Genomic DNA, 21,283 nt, shown 5'->3' on the forward strand with positions numbered 1-21,283 from the left:
TATGTCGAAAAACCCGTTTCTGTGTCACAGAGCGTAAATACGAAGTCATAGCTGTCATACAATATGTATGTATACATGTCGGAATGGCATAGATTTGATCATAGACACTAAAACGCTCTTAGCATATTATTATGGGTGGGAATTAATCGCACAATGCAATAATCAAAATTCACAAAAAAAAAATAACTTTAACATTTGGAAAGTAGTTTTCACATATATTAAATGATTTCACAAATAAATAGATGAAATCACATAAAATAGTTTGTTTCACAAAACAAAAATCATAAATCACTCATTGTAAATATAAATTCACTCAATTTTGACAACTACACACATTTGTAAAATTGTTCATCACAAAGAAAAGGTAGAAATTCACAAATGTCAAACTAATAATTGTAGCAGCAATACAATTTATTAGAAGGCAATCGCAAAAATGATGCTTAGGTGTCAATATGATTAATGTTTAACGCAGTAATATAAATATGTGTATATTCATGCTGCTGTCGTTCATATATTATTTGATGTAAATCTACAACCAAATAACACCACCTAGGTATATCTTTTTCGGTTCATCGATATAAATTTTGGTTAATGTGGCGCAGATGCCGTTATAAGATTGTATAAGTATCATTTTTGAACTTAACCTAACCTAACCTATTCTAACGTAATCTAACCTAATATAACTTAACCTAACCTAACCCAACTTAACCTAACCTAACCCAACCTAACCTGACCTGACCTAACCTAACCTAACCTAACCTAACCTAACCTAACCTAACCTAACCTAACCTAACCTAACCCAACCTAACCTAACCTACCCCAACCAAATATTAGGTACCTAATAATATAATCTTAGATTGTGATAATGAAGTATCAAAATCTATGAGCATTTCAAATTTGAAATTAACAATTATTGGATCGAAAAACCTATGTGCCGACAGAAAAAGGTATTTATTATAATTGTCTACTGGAATAAACTGTTTTCGTAAAAAAAATCATAAAAGCTCATGACGGCATCTGCGGCACAATTACCTAAGTTTTAATTAACGTCACTTTCTAAATAGGTATTTATAGTATTATTTGAATCTGAAAGTAGGTGCCTAATACATACTTATGTTTTGCCAAAATATTGTTTAAAATCATTAAACCTAATTTTCATAGTGTTTGAATTCTTTTACGATTAATTGGTTACAATAGTATATTGATACGTGAAGACTACTTTTTCCTTAGTGCAAATCGATCATTTGAGTGTTGTAGTTGATTTGTGAATATCATCCATTTCCGATGTGACGAACATCTTTTTAAATGTTGTCAGCGCTTTGTGAAAACAGTCTATTCAATTGTGCGAATATATATTCCCCTATTATTATGTGCCCGATCGTCATATAGTCTATTTGAACCTTTATCCTACGAGACGTCGATGCTTACCTGTTGTGATAATAATTGAGACACTTTTTTATTTTTTGTGGCAATTTTAATTTAATCCAATCGGATTATTAAATTTGTCTTATTTGTAATTTTATTATGCTACCTAATAAGTTATTTTTAAACAATCCTCTCTTTTGCAAATATTACATCAATAGATTATAATTTTAGTCTATTGTTTCGAATATTTATAACCATAGATAAAATATGATAGCAGCGTTGCCATGTCTACTGAAATTTCAGTAGATCTACTGATATTTTTTGCCAATATACTGAATTTTTGATTTTTTTTCGAAATTCATGAAATCTACTGATATTTGGCTATTTCCCATATTTTTAAGTCAACTGATGGTGAATTTATTAATAAAGTTGAAAAGATTTACGCACGCCTTTGTTGATTTGGATACACGCTTCTAAATTAACAAAGGACGCATTGTTACCCTACCCAATACCGGCATTTTAACCTACTGACATCATCATTGCTTAGAAAATAAAAAATAATACCTACCTATTATTATTTATTACCTTAAACATCACACCATAACGTACATAACATGACTCAATAATCATTATATTTTAATGCTATGCTATGTGTGACCAGCAAAAATAAAATTTAACGGGGATGAACAATTGCATCATTGTTAAGTGATAAGCTGATAAGAAGGAAACCGAAGAACAAGAGACATTATTCAAACATTTCAATCACTATTAGTACAAAGGGTTTTTGTCCACAAATATTTTTTTTAGAACGCAAAAAAACTTTTTTCTTCTGGTTTCAAATATATCTTATATGCACGTAAGTTCGAATGAATGATACTTTTTGTATCCGGCTCAGGATACATAAAGTAAATTTGAACATTTAATTTGGTTAGGTATTGATTACTGAATAGCAATTCTAAATTTTAGGTCAGGTTTCTCAAGAACCTTTCAGCAAGTAAAGGTGAATGTACATAATTATATGATATAACAATTTATAAGTCTTCCGATTAGTGAGAGCGCCACATGCTGATTTTGATATATCATTCAATATTTTTTATACTGTCGTGAGCTTAGTACTAAATTCGAAAACCGGACAATTTATGGTGGCATATCTATAACTTAAACTTTCTCATTATTTATAATGAAAATAAAACTGAATAAAACATCGCGAATGGAGAGATTTCCTTTCTATAATCAAGTATTATTTTAATTACACCAAACAATGGGATCTGGAAACTCGAACAAGGAACAACTGGGTACCTACCTAGTACCTACTTTTTATAGTTTTGTTTTCATCAGATTGTTTAGAGTTTAGACAGTCAAAAATGGTTTCTACTGTGCCCTTAATTTTCATCAGTTTTATTCTAACATTCTCCGATAGCAGCAGTTATATCGATATTAAAATTATTAATACAAGTTCGTTAATATTGATACCTATTATTTTTGAACTTCTTAAAATATTTTTCCTGATTCGTTTGTTATTCAGAAAACATTTTAAATTGTTCTTAGTAGTAATCGTGAAACCAGTGATATAAAAATAACTAGGTGCCTACTTAAGTTTAGTGTTAAATCGTATTATTTAACTAACATTATTTTGTGTCGAAAACAATAACGAAAACAAACAATAAATAAAACAATAAATAGATGGTGATGAATAGTTTTATTATTGTTATTTTATTTCATAATTATTATTACAAGACCATATTATTCTAAAGTGCATCAAGGTCATTTGTTATCTGCACAAGGTGAGTTCTTTCCTTATTTTTAAATCATAGCTATCTGATATACTTATTGCATTTTCTAAAATCTACTAATATTTGTTGTTTTCCATAATATTTGTGAGCAAATTCATGATTATGTTAATAGTAAACTTGACATGATTAATGCACTGAAATGAAATGAAATGCAATGAAAATTTGGAAAATAAGTTTGCAATAGAATATTTCTTCAAAAAGCCCTCGCTAATTATTTTTGAACTTTCTGAATTTTTTCTAAAAAAAACGAGACGTTAATTACTTTACGCGGTATTTTACTCTAAAAAACGAGACGTTAATCACTTTACGTGTAATTTTTTGAAAATGCAGAAAAGAATTGGTCATTCAATGAATAGGTATTCAGAATCTGAAATCTACTGATATTTTGTCAAATCTACTGATTTTTTTTGTCACATTCTCAGTGTTGCCAACCGTACTATAATTATAGTATTTGTACTATAATTTTCGTCTGCGTACTATGTACGATATAAAACAGGTATAGTACGCCCAAAATACTATAATTTTGAGAAATCGGAAAAAAAGTTGCTAATAGAAGAAAAACAATGCCAAAATAATCCGTGAGCAGCAAAAAAAAATAATCCCCATGTCTAAAAAAAGGTGACGTTAATTACTTAACACAGCGATTTCTAAACTGGTAGGCGCGGAGTGTTGCAAAGGGAGGCGCGAAAAGTTTAACACAATTAATGTAGCCACAGGTTTGCAGTTTGCAAATGCATAGTTTATAAAACGGCCGCTAGTTATAAACTACACAAAAAAACAACTTTCTGCAAATATGGAGACTAATTTTATAATCCCTCACTTCTATACTATTGTGAAGCGCAATAGTGAAATGAAATAAAAGGGTCAAAATCATAATGTTGAAAATTGAGGCAAATTTATTTAGGAACGATAATTTTGTTGTTAAACTTGTCTATTTGGTTGAAACTTTAAAAAAATTGAGTAAATAAATTAATCCAAGGACCACTAATGCATTCACTGATTTAAAACGACAAAGTGAAGGCATTCATAAAAAATTGGAGCTTAGGAAATCAAAATGATAAAAGTTCGCCATGTCTCCACTTTTAAATGATTTCTACGCCAGATATATTGAAGCAAACAAAAATCTATTTACTGAGTTCTTGGTTAGTTTGCTATGCACTTGTCACATTATTTTATTAATAGCAAAAAAAAGTAGCCTGCGGCGCTGCTTTGTTTCGAATATATTAAATATTTTAAATATGTGTTTGAAAAATCCTGACCCGGAGGGGGTCCGCTTCAGGATGTGGAGTCCATGATAGAATCCATTTATCAATGAACGAAGATTAATTTGGATTGACTACTATTGAAATTGATAATGCTAATAAACAAGAACATTCGTCAAAAACTAATGTAATACAAGTAGTAAAACCTTGTTTTTTTTTTTTTCATTTTTGTATTCGTAAGTAGGTACAGTGTTGACCATTTAAAAAGGTGTTTGTATTATTTAATGAAATAAGGGGGGGCGCCTAGATTAGATTTTTTTAAGGGAGGCGTAGTAACATAAACTTTCATGGATATTTTGTCTAAGAAAAAGAAGACGTTAATTACCCCACGTTTAATTTTTTGAAAATGCAGAAAATTATTGGTCACTCAACGCGTACTATATTTTTTGCCAAAATACTATAATTTTGAAGGCACTGTACTATAATTCCACTTTCAAAATATGGCAACACTGCACATTCTACTGAAATTTTATATTTTGACTTGGCAACACTGTATGATAGCCTAAAAATGTCAATTTGTGGTGCGCGTGTTATTGGATTTTATATAAATCTTGAAAGGTAAGAATTAATTACTTGATAAGATGTTATATTATTATAAGAGCTTACTAATCGTTTTTCCATGGCTTGAAGCGTGAATGTTTATTGTTTCCCAAATATACGAATCATGTTAATTGAGCAGCAAACATTCAGAAAGTGATTTGTCAGACATTTTGAAAATGCCGTTTATTGTCAATTCTGATAGTCCATATTTAAATCTATGAAAGGAAACCAGAATCAGTGTTCAAAGAACCTTTTATCCTATAAAAAAATATAATGCCTTGATTTACATTCGATTGTGTTTTTCCCACAAGTTTCATGCAAATCGTGTTTTGTCCAAATTTCAAATCAAAAAATGAACCATTTCAGCGAATTTTGGATTATACAAAATACCAGGTTTAAAACTCTTTCCTTAAACAGTTTTATAATAAAAAAACCATTTTGAGTACAATATGTTTTTCTTGATTATCTCAGCTTAATATGTTTGCTCCTCAATTAGCATAAAAATAAGTGTGTTAGCTTTTCTATTATATGGCCTATCCAGCTTAGACGGTCAAAATATTTATTCCACGAGACGGAACGATAATTTTACCGATTTCACGAACAGGAACGGCGCTCCGGTGCATTCCGGTCCATTTCGAGCCCTGAGCTAACTCTTATTTTTGTAAGAAAAATCTTTATTTTTGCATCTATTTTCTTAAAAAAACCTTTTAAGTTCCCCAAGTATTATGGGAATTTCAAAGTTCTGAAAATAATTCGAAAAACTTGTTAATTATAAATTATTTAGCTGCCTGGCATTGACATGCAGAACATGTGATATTTCATGATGATGTGTATCGTGCGATTAAATTATTTGATGGCGTCATTAACGGCTCACATGCTCAACGTACGTCAAATTGGAGCTTTTATGCTATTTTCAAAGCATGATCCTGGACATTCCTTAAACGTTGTAGATATCTATTTACAAAATTTTGAAGCCTTATTATCCTTTATATTTATTTTAAACATTTGATGATTTCACAAAAACTAGGCATTTTATTATTCAAAAAATATGCAAGATTTACACATTTAAAGATAATTCTAAAGATACTGATTATAAGCTATGTCTTTTACCATTCAAATGTGATAAACATTCTATGAATAATGTTTGCTTTATAATAATTATTGACCTAAGAATAAGGTAGTATTTTTTTGAAATACGCCATTTCTATTAGCATTTCCCAGTGGCAAAGCTACAACGTACGGCCGTAGCCATAAATTGACAAACGATAAATGAAGTAGGGAGTAAGATCATGATAATGCACGAGTTTGAACAATAAGTGCAATAATAAATGCTAATACTTTGATACAAACTTACCCTAAATTTGATAATATTTATCACTTTAGCAGTCAATAAGTATAGAATAGACCTACAGAACATAAATCTTACTGATACTGATAATCATTTCTTCCCCACTTTTTTCCTGTTAATTGGATAGCTATCGCCACAGTGACGTTTAAACAGTGAACAAAATTGTATTTCAATAAGAAATTTGTGTGTTTTCCAAAATATCTTAAAATAATAATATAAGGGTATTATTTTGAAATATCAGGAAGCAAGTTCGTCATTCAAGTAAGTTTAGTGTTGAGTAGATAGAAAAAAAACTGGCCGAACAAATTAAGTATGATACATTACTATGTTATATATTACTATTCTTTCCAGTTTCTACAGATTAAAGTCTTATCTTTTCTCCAAAAAATGGCGAACCGCGGGAGAGGACGTGGTAAAATGCTTGAGATGTTAAAAAATATCCCACATTTTCAAGAAAACACTCCAAAAGAGACTGACTCTACTCAGTCCACATCATCATCGAGTGACTCTCATCAACCCGAAGCATCATTATCGTTAGATGTTAGCATGGTAACTATTTACCTATTTCTTATAATGGGCATTTGCGATGAACCCAAACGTGTAATAATCTAATATACTTTGAAATTGTTGTGTGCTTATATTCAACCGATTCGTGATCCACTGTTTAATTATATTGCATGTGAAGATATCCTAGCAAGTTTTCTCCAAGTACAGGCTGTTGCAAAGCCGACATAACAGGAATAAATCAAATGGCAAATGAAAATTTTGAGGTTGTCATCAGTTTTGTCTACCTTGATTCTAATATCACAAAAGGAAAAGAGTACACAAGTAAAAACAATGAATATCTTTCACAAACATGCCGTCATACTCACTGCTGCTGATTATAAAGTTTAGAACTGTTGGTAGAAAAATAACGATAAAATTGTCGTATGCACATTAGTAGAGTACGGATTTGAACAACTAGCACTAACATACTGTGAAAGCTGGACTGATCAACAACTTTGAAGAGATGCTTCTACAGTGGATAAATGGACTCTTGAGTGATATGGATAGTGCGTATTTACCCTGTTTCAAAACTATCTTATCTATAAGACAGCCGATAGATTAGTGAGGAATAGAAAAATTATAGTACTTATATTGAAAACAGATCCTTATGCAAACAGTCAAATTTACTAATACGAATACGTATCTCTGTCCGCTAACAGCAACAACATTAATATGGACGAAGCATCTGGAAAAAAAAATGACACTCATTTTTTGTCGGGGCATAATCTGTTCTAACACTATTACAATAAAGGTGATATTGCCAATATCGTTCACTCAAATGAACATTGATACTAGAAACACTGTTCGAACGCCATTACAATAAAGGTGATATTTCTATAAATTCCTGATGCGTGATATCGCATAATAGAAATTTTGAAATTTTGTTGCGTGACGTCTACTTATACATGTGCGAATGTCGCTATGCGCGAATTTACTTGCTATCTACTGTACTGAGTGCATCGTTAACTAACTATTGTTAGCAGACAAAAACAATGAAGAATCAGTTATCAGTTCCCACATGAAAATAATTTTTACGGCTTGGGGCTACATGCTACTGCAGCAGAGTGTTGGAATTCTGCAGATGTGTCGACATAAAAAAATCATAGAACAAAATTTTCAAAAGCCGCTAGTAAGTTCCAAATCCAGTACTCGATTTTCTGGATCATCTTAATCCCCGTTTAGTCTTGATATTCGGAGTTCTACTGTATGTATTTTTTACATTAGCCGCAGTAAAGGTCCACTATGTACTAATGTATAATAATTGTACTGTGCATTTTATTTTCAGTTAATAAGCCGTCTTCGTATTCACCAAGACCGTCTTAAAATGGCTGGATCCCAAGGTACGTATTATCAAGTATAATATTGTGTACCCCACAATAGCCTTGCCGTTATTTTGAGGCTATGAATATTTTAGCGATTCGCAATCTATGAGTAGCCTCCCCCGCCCTTTCCCACACATATCTACGGCACTTGAGACATTTTTGCCTGCTATCACGAGGGATGGTTTCCAATCCTGGCGTTCTAAAGAATTAAAATTTATATGCGCATGTCAATTACCTACGTGATCACAGCCATCACCTATTCTGGGTCAGAACTGTTTCCTCAGTCAAGCCTATCAGGCACATTAGCGAGGGGTGCAAGACTAGTCAATGCGCTCGCTAAATACATGTACATTTACAATGATGTGCTGTGCATTTTGTTTTTGAATCTTTATTTTACTGTATAAAATGTTTTTTATTTTCTTTTTCTTCTCTCTTGTGAGAGAAATATAATGTAAATCTCATGTACGTATTTTTTTTTTTTTTTTTTTTTTATACAATATACAATATACAATAACAATATACGATATGCCGATGATACTGTGCTGATTGCTGATACTTTAAAGAGTTTACATCAACTGGTAGAAAAGGTTAATGAGTTCAGTAATTCTTATGATTTAAAAATGAACCTCAAGAAAACAAAACTATTATTAGTATCAAAAATAGCGACACCAGACACCAACACAAATTTTGTTATTAATAGAAAACCAATCGAACGTGTGTGTGACCCATTATAAATATTTAGGTACATGGGTCAATGAGAAATGGGACCAGTCTCAGGAAATAAAAACTAGAATTGAGATCGCAAGGAGCGCCTTTCTCAAAATGAGACGCCTCTTTAGCAATCGAGATCTTAACCTAGGTCTGAGACTGCGTATGGTACGTTGTTATGTGCTCTCAATTCTTTTCTATGGTATCGAAGTATGGACGCTAAACCAAGAGATGTCACGGAGACTTGAAGCTCTCGAGATGTGGCTGTATAGACGCATCCTCAAAATTCCTTGGACTGACCGGGTGACAAATGTTGAAGTTCTCAATCGAATGGGGAAGGACCGAGAAGTTCTACGTAGTATTAAAACTAGGAAACTACAGTACCTCGGCCACATTATGAGAGGACAAAAATACAGCATTCCCCAACTTGTCATTCAAGGAAAGATCAATGGGAAGCGTAGAAGAGGACGGCGCCGCATTTCGTGGCTTAAGAACCTCCGTGATTGGTACGAGTGCAGCTCCACTGAACGACAAAGATAAGATCGCCTTGATGGTGGCCGACCTCCGCTAGGAGATGGCACAATAAGAAGATGTTGTGAACGTCCTGAATTTTAATTCATTATGTTCACAATGTTTTGTTTTCTAACATAAATAATTGTGTGAAAACAAAATTGGTATAGCTGTAAAGCAGTGCTCCGCCACCTTTTCTCACCCATGGCACACCAAAAGTCTTCCCAGAATTCCGCGGCACACCACACATAAAACAATTTATACACCAAAACATGGACTCCACATCCAGAAGGGGGACCCCAGGCCAGGGCGGGGCCCCCTACGTATCACTAAGGTTAAAGACAGTGTGATATCGTAGTAGATTTTTGGGTTTCCACCGTTTCATAGGCCCTGGCTTAATTCAAATTAGCAATACCCAAAGGCATCTTTCCCAGCCAGCAAAATTTTCATTTGACTAGCGTCAAGTAGAGTAGTTTGCGTGCCAAAGTCATACTCAGTCTTATTAATAATATTAATTCTTACAGATATGTCATTGGTCACATCATCCTCGGGTGTGCAGACTTCCGGATCAATAAAGCGGAGTATGGGCCGAGGAATGGCATTATTATCAAAAATGCCAACGGCAAGTGCTCCGCTATATGGGTAATTTCACTTTTATCTATTGTCTTAATACCTATATTTAAGTTTGAGGCTGTGAAATAGTCACAAATGATCTGGATCTAAAAATACATGGTATCATAATATGGTTTCTTGAATGAAGATTTTTCATCTACTAAAACCAAAGTGGTCCCGTCCCTATTGCTTGTTTTGACAAATATTCACTTGAATTCTATCTTTTTAAGTCCATTCATGGAGTTAACAGAGAATATACTGCATGGCTAATGTATCTGACAAAATTCGTGTAACATAGTACTTTTCATATAAATAGTCTAACCTATATTGGTTTATGTAATAATGTAAGAAAGTCATATCGCCCTCAGTGGAGACTGTACTGTTCGGATTCATGTCGAAGGCCAAAATATAAAATGGTTTCTCAACCTTTGTTGCTTGGTGGAGCCCTGGAAATATTTCGGGAAACAGTCATTTTCAGAAGGTTAAATTTCAAAATATATGTCATGTAAAGCAGTATGCAGTGGCATAGCTATAGACAAAATACTTCCCACAGATTCAAATGATACACCCATTACAAGTTGTCTCAGATTTTGTGGATATTCATTGCGTACTACACTTTACTATTTCTGGTGGCTGTCTTAAACGCATACATCCAAGAAAAATCATTAATATTGTGATATACACATCCATAATAAAATTATCTATAACAGGGTTGGCGAACCTTTTTACGTACGTATGCAAAACTTTCCCAAATATTATTTTTCGACTATCTGGCGTGCTGAGCAGTTTTTCATGGGGGAAAAATAAAAAAATGGTTTTTAAGAATTCTATCACAAAGCATAAAAATTACAATTGATTTCTTGAGATTCTATCTTTTACCATGGTATATACATGTGTCTAGGCCAAAGGCATATGTTTTATTTTTTGAATATTTTTTTCCTTGTTTTCAAAATTTGATTTGAAGAGATCGTGGGAGCATTTTAACAAGGTTTTTTTTATATAATTTCCATCATTTTGAGCAATTATGTTTGATTCAAAAAAATAAGCAAATGTTATATTTGAATGACAGCTAATAGATTGCATTAGGTTTATTGATTGAACATTTTTATTAAAAAACCGAAAAAAATACGCATTTGTATGTAATCATTTTGTTTTAATATTATTATACATAATATTATATAAGTACATCTATTTGTATTTTTTTAAAATTATTACTTAATTAATTTAAAGGTATTTTTTGTCTTCAAAATAAAACATTAACGTGCCATGCAAAATCATCTCGCGTGCCATTAGGTCCGCCATCACTGATCTATAACACGTTTGTTTCACCGTTGAAAAATTTATCACAAAATGTAATCTCAAAGGGTGTATTATTCAAATTACTTCATCAATTTGCCGCCCTTGACTACCCCCAGGGCAATAAAATCAGTACCTAAATCACCAATTTGAAAAAAGTATTGGTTACACTATGGGTACTGTGGAAAGTGCTTGGAAATACCATCATACATTAGACACCCACTGTTGATACATTCAGCTGGCCCGCAGCTGTGGCTCTGTTTCATATGATCAGTTGAAAAAACTAGCATGTGCTATGTGCTGTTCTTTCCGTTTTCGGTTCTACATATTCATGCGAACAATCTTTTTAAAGCATGAACCTTATCAAGAGTAAATTGAGAAGTCGTCTTATTCTCTGAATCGTGCGTAAAATTAAAAACAACAATATAAAAACCTGACTTATCCAAACCTTACAATTTAATTTTTATCAATAAATAAGATCATTATTAAGTATGATATCAAGTTTTATTCAGTGCACCTATAGAAAACTTTAATTATAGTTTATTAAGTTTATAAACAGTGTAGGTACCTACCTATATAGTTAAAGTTTAAAAAATTTGGCTCTCAAAAGAAATCTCAATCTTTTACTGTTGATAATTGGCTCTGTTGACTAACGAATTTGCCGGCCACTGAGCTAGCCTATTAAAATGTCATTACCTACTCATAAACAATGGACTTCCAATACTAGTTTTTATATTAGCTTCTCTACTTGGCAATAAGGTTTCCACATTCTTTTATCGTATTTATTTGTTATATAAATGAGAATTAATTGTGTTCTGCATCAGTGGGCATTTGCCATTCTGGAGTGCGGATAATATAATGCCTGAAGAAGCCGAAAGCCAAACCCGTGTCGCAAAAATGACCCAAAGGGAATAGTACAAAACTTAAATCAATCAGAATTAAAGAACAAAATTTATCTGACTTTGACTGAGCAGAAAATTATTGTTGATTTGTTTCTGTTATATATTATATTATTTTTATTTCAATGTTTCATATGCAGATCTGTGTCTACGGAAAGCCAAGTAGCAACAGCCAACAAGCAACTACAACAGTCACACATTAACGGGAATCAACCAAAACAGATACCTGTAGCTTTCGTAAGTATAAAACATTCACTTGGCTATAATAATGGTCGTAATATTATTGAAAATTTCATTGTTATTAATGTTTGGACTGTTTTTCAGGAACCTGATGACCGAGTAATCCAAATGGGAACAAGTGGAACTGCTCTGAAATTATTGACCAACTACATACGTCTTAGCGTTTGTGAAGGAAAGGGGGTTTTCAAATATGTGGTGTCCTACAAACCTCTGCAGAATTCTACATCACACAGATTAAAAATGTTGGAAGGTAATGTTTGAACACCCATTGTATATATTTAAAGACTCATACATATTCAATAAAAGAACAAAAGCATTAAAAATCGTTTTCGAATCGCATAGTGGCTCTGTGTAGGTAGGTACCCAAATATTCAATTTCCTCTCATAATAAGTTAGGCTGTGCGGTTACTGTAAACTCTCTCATGAGATGTAACACTTTGCAAACCCTGAAATTTTAATAGAACGCCGTGGTTATAATTAATAATACATGCTTAATCAATAATTAAAAAACGAGAGAAACAATAATTATTTATTTAATAATTAACACATCAAAATATAAGTGAATGAGGTTCTTTGCCGATTTTGTGTCCTTGAATTTAAAGTCTTCAGGGACAATATTCTTTTTCTTCTTCGATGGCGCTACAGCTCAAGTCGAGCCCTGGCCTCCTCCACCGCCGTCCTCCAGCCGGATCGGTCATCCACACGTCTTTTCCAGTTCATGATTTATAGCAGCTGGTTGGCATCTTTTGTAATGTTGTCACTTCAGGGACAATACTAAAAAGTTGAATTCTTATATTATCTAATATATGTATAAAATATGTCCGCACACATGTTTTCATCCCCCGCATAGTCCTCACACAAAAATATCGTAAAAGAAAGTTTCCTTTACCAGATTTTAGTTTTGCTCGAATGCATGAAACTAGAGGTGGGAAAACTGGTCGATATTGAAGACTTGGTATACTTACTACCAGTATAAAAAAATACTTGGTATCAAAACTTGTTCCAAAATACTTACTAGTATTTGGAATACTATATAGAGCGGTTGACGTGTATATGCGACAAAAGTCTCATACTAAACTGGAACTAAAACTTAACTCCATATTAGTATTTGAAATATCGGCTTCAATAAAATCGCTAAAAATACACTGAGCTGGGGTTTTCGAAATGTCCCATTTATTATAAAAATTTTTATAACACATTTTAAATTCATGAGTTGTTTTATTGTTATGTTATATAATATTCTTGTTAATATGAAACGAATAACAATGATTTTTTTTATTGTAAACTGCATAGACTAATAAATTAAAATATAATTGTATTCAAGTGCTACCTCGCTTGTGCGCATTTAATGTCAATAGTGCTGAAAGTCTACCAACTAGCCAGCGACTCGCGATGATATCATCACAAGTTTTTTGGGCCACACGTACTGAGTATGGGTAGTTTCATCCGATACTTGAGTACACAAACTGGACTGATACAGTATTTCCAACTCACCTCTACATGAAACCATCAAATGCACAATTCTTCAGCTCATTTCTCAGAAGGCGAAAGTCAAGTGCGAGTAATGCGAGCATGCAAGTGAAATTTTACGTTGAGTGGGATCACCGTATCCGTCCCTTTCTATCGCGTGCCAAAGTATTCGAAAAGAAGATAGGTACGTATTTTAGTGTTTATCAATGACCACCTATGTGCGGGGTCCTCAGATTTGTAAGTCTTTGTCATATGTCATGTGTGTAACATTGTCAGTACAGTCTCATAGTAGTCCTTATTGTGAAAACATCACAGGTCTTACAATATTTTTTAAACGGTGAAAGTGTTCGTGCCGAAAAGCAGTGTTTTTTACTTAAAATATTTATTGATGAGATAAGAGATTTACTTATTGTAATTCTTACAATAAGTGCTAATATTTTAATACAAGCCTACCCTAGTTAGCCGTTGCAGCGGCCGAAAACAGCCTTGTGTATAGAATAGACCCGCTGGTGTGTTCAGTGTACGTATCAAACAATTCAAGTGAACAATACGATTGCTTGCACAGTTACATAATACATAGTACAATTATTAATTATTGAAAACTTATCCCCTAAAAATGTCAAAAAGGAGTGAATGTGATTTTTGAAATGCGATCATTAACGGCCCACGTGCGTAGGTCAAAATGGAGATTTTATGGTATTTACAGAGCATAATCCGGGACATTCCTTAAACGTGTAGATAATCTATTTATATAATATTGAAGCCTTATTATCCTTTATATATATTTTAAATATTTAATGACTGCATAAAGTATTTTTATTAAATAAAATAGTATTCTTTTAAACCTCTCGATCTAATGTTTTAGAATATAGTCATATTTCAGTACATCCATGTGCAGTGGTGTTAAGATTTTTTAGTTTTATTAATTTTTAAACGCATTTATAAAACAATAAGTAAAATTAATGTTAACATTATATAGTGACATATTTACGATAAAAAATTATATTTTATAATCTCTGTGATCCCAAATTTGACAAGAATTAGGCATTTTATTATTCAAAAAATCGGCACAATTAACACATTTGAATATAATTCTAAAGATACTGATTATAATTTATGTCTTTGACCATTCAAATGTGATAAAACATCCTACAAATAATGATTGTTTTATATTAATTATCGACCTAAAAATAAGGTAGTATTTTTTTGAAATACAAAATTTTTATTGGCATTTCTCAGTGGTTAAGCTACAACATATGGCAGTAGCCATAAATTGACAAACAATAAATGAAGTAGGGAGTAAGATCATATTAACGCGTGTATTTGAACATGTATCGAATTGAAAAAAAAATCGTTTTAATCATATGCACCGCACCAAATATGCTAGGATAATTCACATCTGGAAAGAAGTGGATTGAATGGAGGTTGTATCTTAAAGGTATTAAGTCAAAAAGTACACCGGGATGCTTATACAAAATTGAAAAATTTGAAAAGAGGTGGATTTTTGAAAATAATGACAGAAACACCCGAAGAACGAAAGAACAGGATTGAGATCGCTGAGCACAAAAAAGTTATGACTGTAGTCAAAGCGTTAATCGATAATGTACTATTGGCTATAAAAATAAAAGCCTTTATGCTTTCTGTACACGATATTCATAATCATGTATCTAAATATACACGATAGAAAAATTAGTGGGAACGTTGTTGATGACATTATAAATGACTTTGGTTTATTTTTTTAGCTCACAAAGAAATATTAGGCGGGACGGTGCAATTCAATGGCTATACCCTATATCTGCCCATCCAACTTAAACAGGACATAACCCACTTCACATCCCTGAATCCTGATGACGGTTCATTAGTGACAGTTACGGTATAATCAGATCTCATATGATAAAACTCTCCAATTCAATTTCACAATGTGCAAATAATTGTTCTTCTAATTTCTGTTTTTCTTTCAGGTCACGCTTATTAAAAAGAAGCAGGTTAAAGACACGGTAAATTTATATGATCTTTTATTCAAACAGATTGTAAGCATCCTTCATATCGTCAATTTTATTCGGAACTACCTTGATCCTAAAGCCTCGCACATCGTTCCTCAGAACAAATTGGATTGGCCAGAGTGAGTTTATTTTTTATTCTCTTACCTCATTTCAAACAACATACTATTCGATTACCTAGCGTGCACGCTGCCAATTGTGCTATTCCAGCTACCGTTTGATTGATCATTTTCAGTCAGATGTAATTTTCAAAGCGGCAATTACGTATTTAATTTAGATAAAAAAAAGTACCAATTACATTGTATTATTAATAGGTAAATAGATTGAAAGTAGATTCAAATTGATTATGTACAGCATTACATATTAATTGATTTTTTATCAAAATCAAGAAAACCAGTTACTCATATATTCGCCGCCAACTTTTAAAAAGTTTCACATCCACATGCATTACAGGAAATTTTTTAAATAGGAGATTTATCTTATATGTTGCAGCTATATGACCTCCGTAGACGAATACGAAGATGGTCTGATGGTTTTGATTTATCCCAAATTCAAATTGTTGGATACACGATCTGTTTTGTTTTTTATTAACGGAGTAACCTTTATTGAAAACTGGAAGGAGCGAGTGAAAGCGGGTCTTATCGGCCAATTTGTGAAAACACAATATGACCAAACAGCATATATGTGAGTATTATGATGTTATAAGTATATTTCCCGGTCATATACACTATTAACATTCAAAAATAATTACAAGATAAAAAGAACTTTTAATTAATATACCACGTTTTTAAATTTTCTGTTGAATCATATAAACTTGACAATTCTATGTATTAATAAATATTTTTTTTTGTACTTGATAGAAATATTGAATAAATATAGAATACTGAAATGTCATTTTGACATTTCATATTGATTTCCATAGTAACGCACGTATATATTAATAATTTAGTTGCTAGGACCCCCTTAGAAACCAACCATAATAACTTTCCATACAAAACAGAATTAACTGAAAATGAATTTAATTCTGGTTAAAGATGGTTAAAAGTATTAAAAGAATGCATTGTCATTGTGTTCTGATATATATTAATAATTTAGTTGCTAGGACCCCCTTAGAAACCAACCATAATAACTTTCCATACAAAACAGAATGAACTGAAAATGAATTTAATTCTGGTTAAAGATGGCTAAAAGTATTAAAAGAATGCATTGTCATTGTGTTCTGATATATTCTAAAATTTGTTGTTTTCAAATTTGTTGAAATTTGTTTCAAATGTCTAGCTAGTCGGGAAGTTAGTTAAAAACCTTCAATTGTTCAATACAAGTCTTGGACAAACAAAAAAAAAAATTGTACTGGACAAACAAGAATACGAGCTAATAAAAATGTGGTAATATAATGGAATAAGTGGCAATAATCAAATAACATGTAACATTCTTCAAGTTTACTTTTTCCAGGAAATTACATTCTAAAGTCATTATTTTATTGGAAATTATAATAATGTGATTTCATAACTAAAATCGTGCCGACAAAAAGAAATTATCTGCTGGCCGCATTCGGAAATAAAGTCACCATTGTCTGCAAAACACGAAAGAAGTTGCCTTATGTTTGCATGATTTGCTCAAAATTATAAAGATTTCAGTTGTAGTTCTTGAAAGTATCAGCATACCAATAATCAACGATATCACAGTAATGCCCACACTTGACAACAGTGTTGGAATTTCACTCGTCAATATTATGAGATGTGTTTTGACGACATTACAATGTTGCCACTTTTTCGATATAGAAAAAGTTCCGAGGCTAGTTTTTAATGCTTTTTTAATTTAATTTCTGATTTTCTATATCATTTAAACCATTTAAAATATGTTTTAGCATCATCGATGTGGCCTTTCACATGAATCCAAATAGTAGATTCACCACTAAGAAGGGCGATATTATGACTTTCTTTCAATACTATAAGCTCCAATTCGGCAAGGAACTTATGGACTTGGATCAACCAATGTTGATGGCGAAGTAAGAAAAACTACAATTTAAACAGTTAACAAGATTTAATTACAGTTAAACTTCGATAATTCAACGCCCAAGAGACCCTGAAAATTTGATTTCAAATTATCGTGGTTCTACTTTAATTAAATTTATTGAGTTAATTTAACTAGAAACTTAAGCGTATATTATTTTATTAAACATTTGCACACATGGAATAACAAAAGTAGAGAGTGGCTGTCTACCAGCTTTTATTCTTTATGACACTAGTGAAGCCAGCTTTTAATGCGACGAGACATGCAGGGAGGGTTGGTGTTCAGTGGTATGCAATACTTTATATTTAGAACATCCTCAGCAGGAGATCTATTTTAACATTTTACTTAACATCCAAAAAGAGCTAATTGTGATAAATATATCACATTTATCAGTTTACGTATTCTGGCGGTTAATTGTGTAAATAGTTAACCGTTTGAACTGTCAAAAAGTGCTATGTTTAAGAGTCCCTCTCTTGGTCGTGCTAATTTTGAGAATGAGACGGAGTATGTCAATTTTACATTGTAGAATTTAGATGCAAGATCTGACTGTTTTGAAATATGATTGATATATGACGAAATATGCGTCACGGCCACCATCTTAATTTATAGTTCCCCACGAGCTGTCAAATATTGAGTGGCTGGTAGCAGCTAGTAGTAACATAATATTTGTTTTACTGCAATCGCAATGACATGACTAATACAATTTTAGGTTATGTTTTTTATGATAATATTCATTTCGGTGTCAAGGGTACATGCGCATGCGTATAGTGTCATTTAGTTAGTCGTTCAATACGACCGAGTAAAGAGCACATGTTCTAAACATAACCAATATTGTGTCATAATAAATATATATGTTTATAAACAAATTTCTGGGGTCTTATCATTCTACACTGTTAATAATTTATATTCATAAAACTTTGTTTATATTGGAGTGTATACTTATTTTTCATTGTAAAGATTGTGTATCAAGATTTGAGGCTATATTATTAAGTATTATTTATGAGTAAAATTATATATCAATAAATAAATAAATTTTTTGAATATTGAGTTGGTAAATGATTATATGAAATATATTAAAATTTGATTTTTAATTAATTCATCATGGGCACTTCTGAATCGATTATAACCGCTGTATAGCAAAGATGAGTTCTGGTCCAATACAATAATTAAATTACAATTATCATGTGCAATATGAGACACAGATGAATCGCGTATGTTTTCATCAACCTAATCCACTGTAATATTAATAGACTCAGGTAATGCCTTATTTTGTTTTGTTACGTACAAAGAAGTATAACTTCTAACGCACATACATAAATGCACCGATTTTTTAGAGAACTTTTCATAATAAAAATTCAGGAGTTATAAATTTCCCATGTTATTTGAATCATCTGTGGCATTTGTTTTCTTGTTTTTCCTTTGTTGGGATTTATCACTTTTCATAAATAAACATGTACTAAAATATAATTAATTTGTTATTTTAGGAACTCACACTGCGAAGCTGGAACGAATGAAGAGAGTTCTATTTATCTGGCACCAGAGCTGTGCTATTTGACTGACCTCTCGGAGGAGAAAACGAGGAAAAGAGTCACCCGTGTATCGCCCAACCAGCAATATGATGCAATAAAAATGGTTTGTATTTTTTGAAGTTATACTTCTTTTGGCGCGTTTGGGAAAACAAATCAGAGTGTATTTTTGGCGTGTGACATGTAACACATAATTAATTTTTTCACAGAAAAAAAAACGCACTCAATTGGATTCGAACCATTGATTGTTCGGTTATCAGCCGAACGCACTACCATTACGCTACAGTTGATACTGCAAAAGTGACGATTATACAGTATAATATTATTGTTTAGAATTGTTCCGTTGCCTAGGCAGCGAATTTATTATTGTCGGCCATTTGCAATTCTTTACGTAAACAAACTATTAAACGTCAGAGTGACATTTGGTACTTTAAAAATAAAAACAGCGAGAAACCATTATATTATAATTTAATAATATAAGTTAAAGTGTATAAAAATAAGCCAACAGCGTTCCAATAAGCGGTCATTTTTCTTGAGTGTGTAATTTAACAAGATAATTAAGAGCTAATCGAAGAATCTAGTTTATCACAAGTTTTGTTTTTGTTTTGTTACGCCAAAGAAGTATAACTTCTAACGCGCGTACATAAGTATTACGGTCAACCTTATTTTATTTTCTTTTCATAACTTTTTTAATAATCCTAAAGATAGCTTCCTCATTCTAAGTAGGTACCTAATATTTACATGCAGTACAGAAAAATACTTTTTATGTGAATTAAATAATATAATATATATATATATATTATGTAGCTAATTTAATGCAAGCAAAGTGTAGTGTGAATATCAGATCAATATTTTTAATTACGCCCTAGACAAAATTATTTGATTTAACGTATGCAATATTCTTATTTCAAACTAAATTAAACTTGTGCAATTAAGTTTAACAAATTAATAAAACACGCACAAGAATGAAAACTAATATTATAGACAATCCTGTATATTAACACAATCACTGCTGACGTGTTAATTAATATTTAATTTTCTTCTTTCTTTCGACCATGTCCGATCCTAATGGATCATATGGACCTCCACAGAGTGGAGGTTTGTTTTAACAGATTTTATTTTTACGAGAAATGGATGTCAGCCACTTGCTCAACCTATTAGGTCCATACACATATTGAAAAACAATATGTGTACTTGCCAAACCCAGCATTCGAACCTGAGACCCTTACTCAATAGGCCGGCGTTTAAGCCACGCAACCATCGTGGGCGCACCATGCTCGGCAAGGGTGTAAAATGTTGGATAGTTATTTCTGATGTCAAATAGCTTGTAGCGATTTTTAAATGCACGCTGACATATTTGGCGCGCTGACATACTTTGCGCGCTGACATACTTTGCACGCCTGCATGCTTTGCTCACTAGCTTACTTTGCGCGCTTCAACGAGTTGATTAAACGAACATTTTATTCTATAACTAATAGTTATTATTTTATTCTTCACACTCCAATATCTTTTATACTAATTATTCCCTTAATTTCTTTTTGCTTAATAAAATAATTGATATTATCTTCTAATATATAAAAATCAATATTTGTTTGTTGGTTTGTTTGTTTGTTTGTTTGTTCGTATTTTATCCGCTGCCATACCGTTCATCCAATTGCGATAAAACTTTGTCAACTTATTGCTTGCACTTGTGCGAAAAGTATAGGCTATATCTTATATATAAAAATGAATGTCTGTCTGTCCCATATGCGTTCCTATACCATTCATCCGATTGCGATGAAATTTTGATAGGTGGTTGTATGCACACCCGCAAAAGTTTCTGAATTAGAAAAA

General features: G+C 32.1%; 1 protein-coding gene across 1 annotated transcript in view; it reads left to right on the top strand.

The window, feature by feature from the left end:
- The first annotated feature begins 6,695 nt into the window (after positions 1–6,695).
- The window catches only part of LOC147079406 (piwi-like protein Ago3), a 32,590-nt gene continuing 18,002 nt past the window's right edge, over positions 6,696–21,283 (top strand). Inside the window, exons 1-8 of the mRNA XM_085960455.1 lie at positions 6,696–6,841; positions 9,919–10,036; positions 12,526–12,691; positions 15,654–15,784; positions 15,873–16,033; positions 16,404–16,595; positions 17,779–17,919; positions 19,409–19,556. Coding sequence (XP_085816581.1) covers positions 6,696–6,841; positions 9,919–10,036; positions 12,526–12,691; positions 15,654–15,784; positions 15,873–16,033; positions 16,404–16,595; positions 17,779–17,919; positions 19,409–19,556 — 1,203 coding nt within the window. The remainder of the gene's footprint in view (positions 6,842–9,918; positions 10,037–12,525; positions 12,692–15,653; positions 15,785–15,872; positions 16,034–16,403; positions 16,596–17,778; positions 17,920–19,408; positions 19,557–21,283) is intronic.

The sequence above is a fragment of the Rhyacophila brunnea genome, unplaced genomic scaffold (assembly GCF_057557595.1).
Source record: "Rhyacophila brunnea isolate RB1 unplaced genomic scaffold, BYU_Rbru_1.0 scaffold_1, whole genome shotgun sequence".
NCBI classification, from domain to species: domain Eukaryota; kingdom Metazoa; phylum Arthropoda; class Insecta; order Trichoptera; family Rhyacophilidae; genus Rhyacophila; species Rhyacophila brunnea.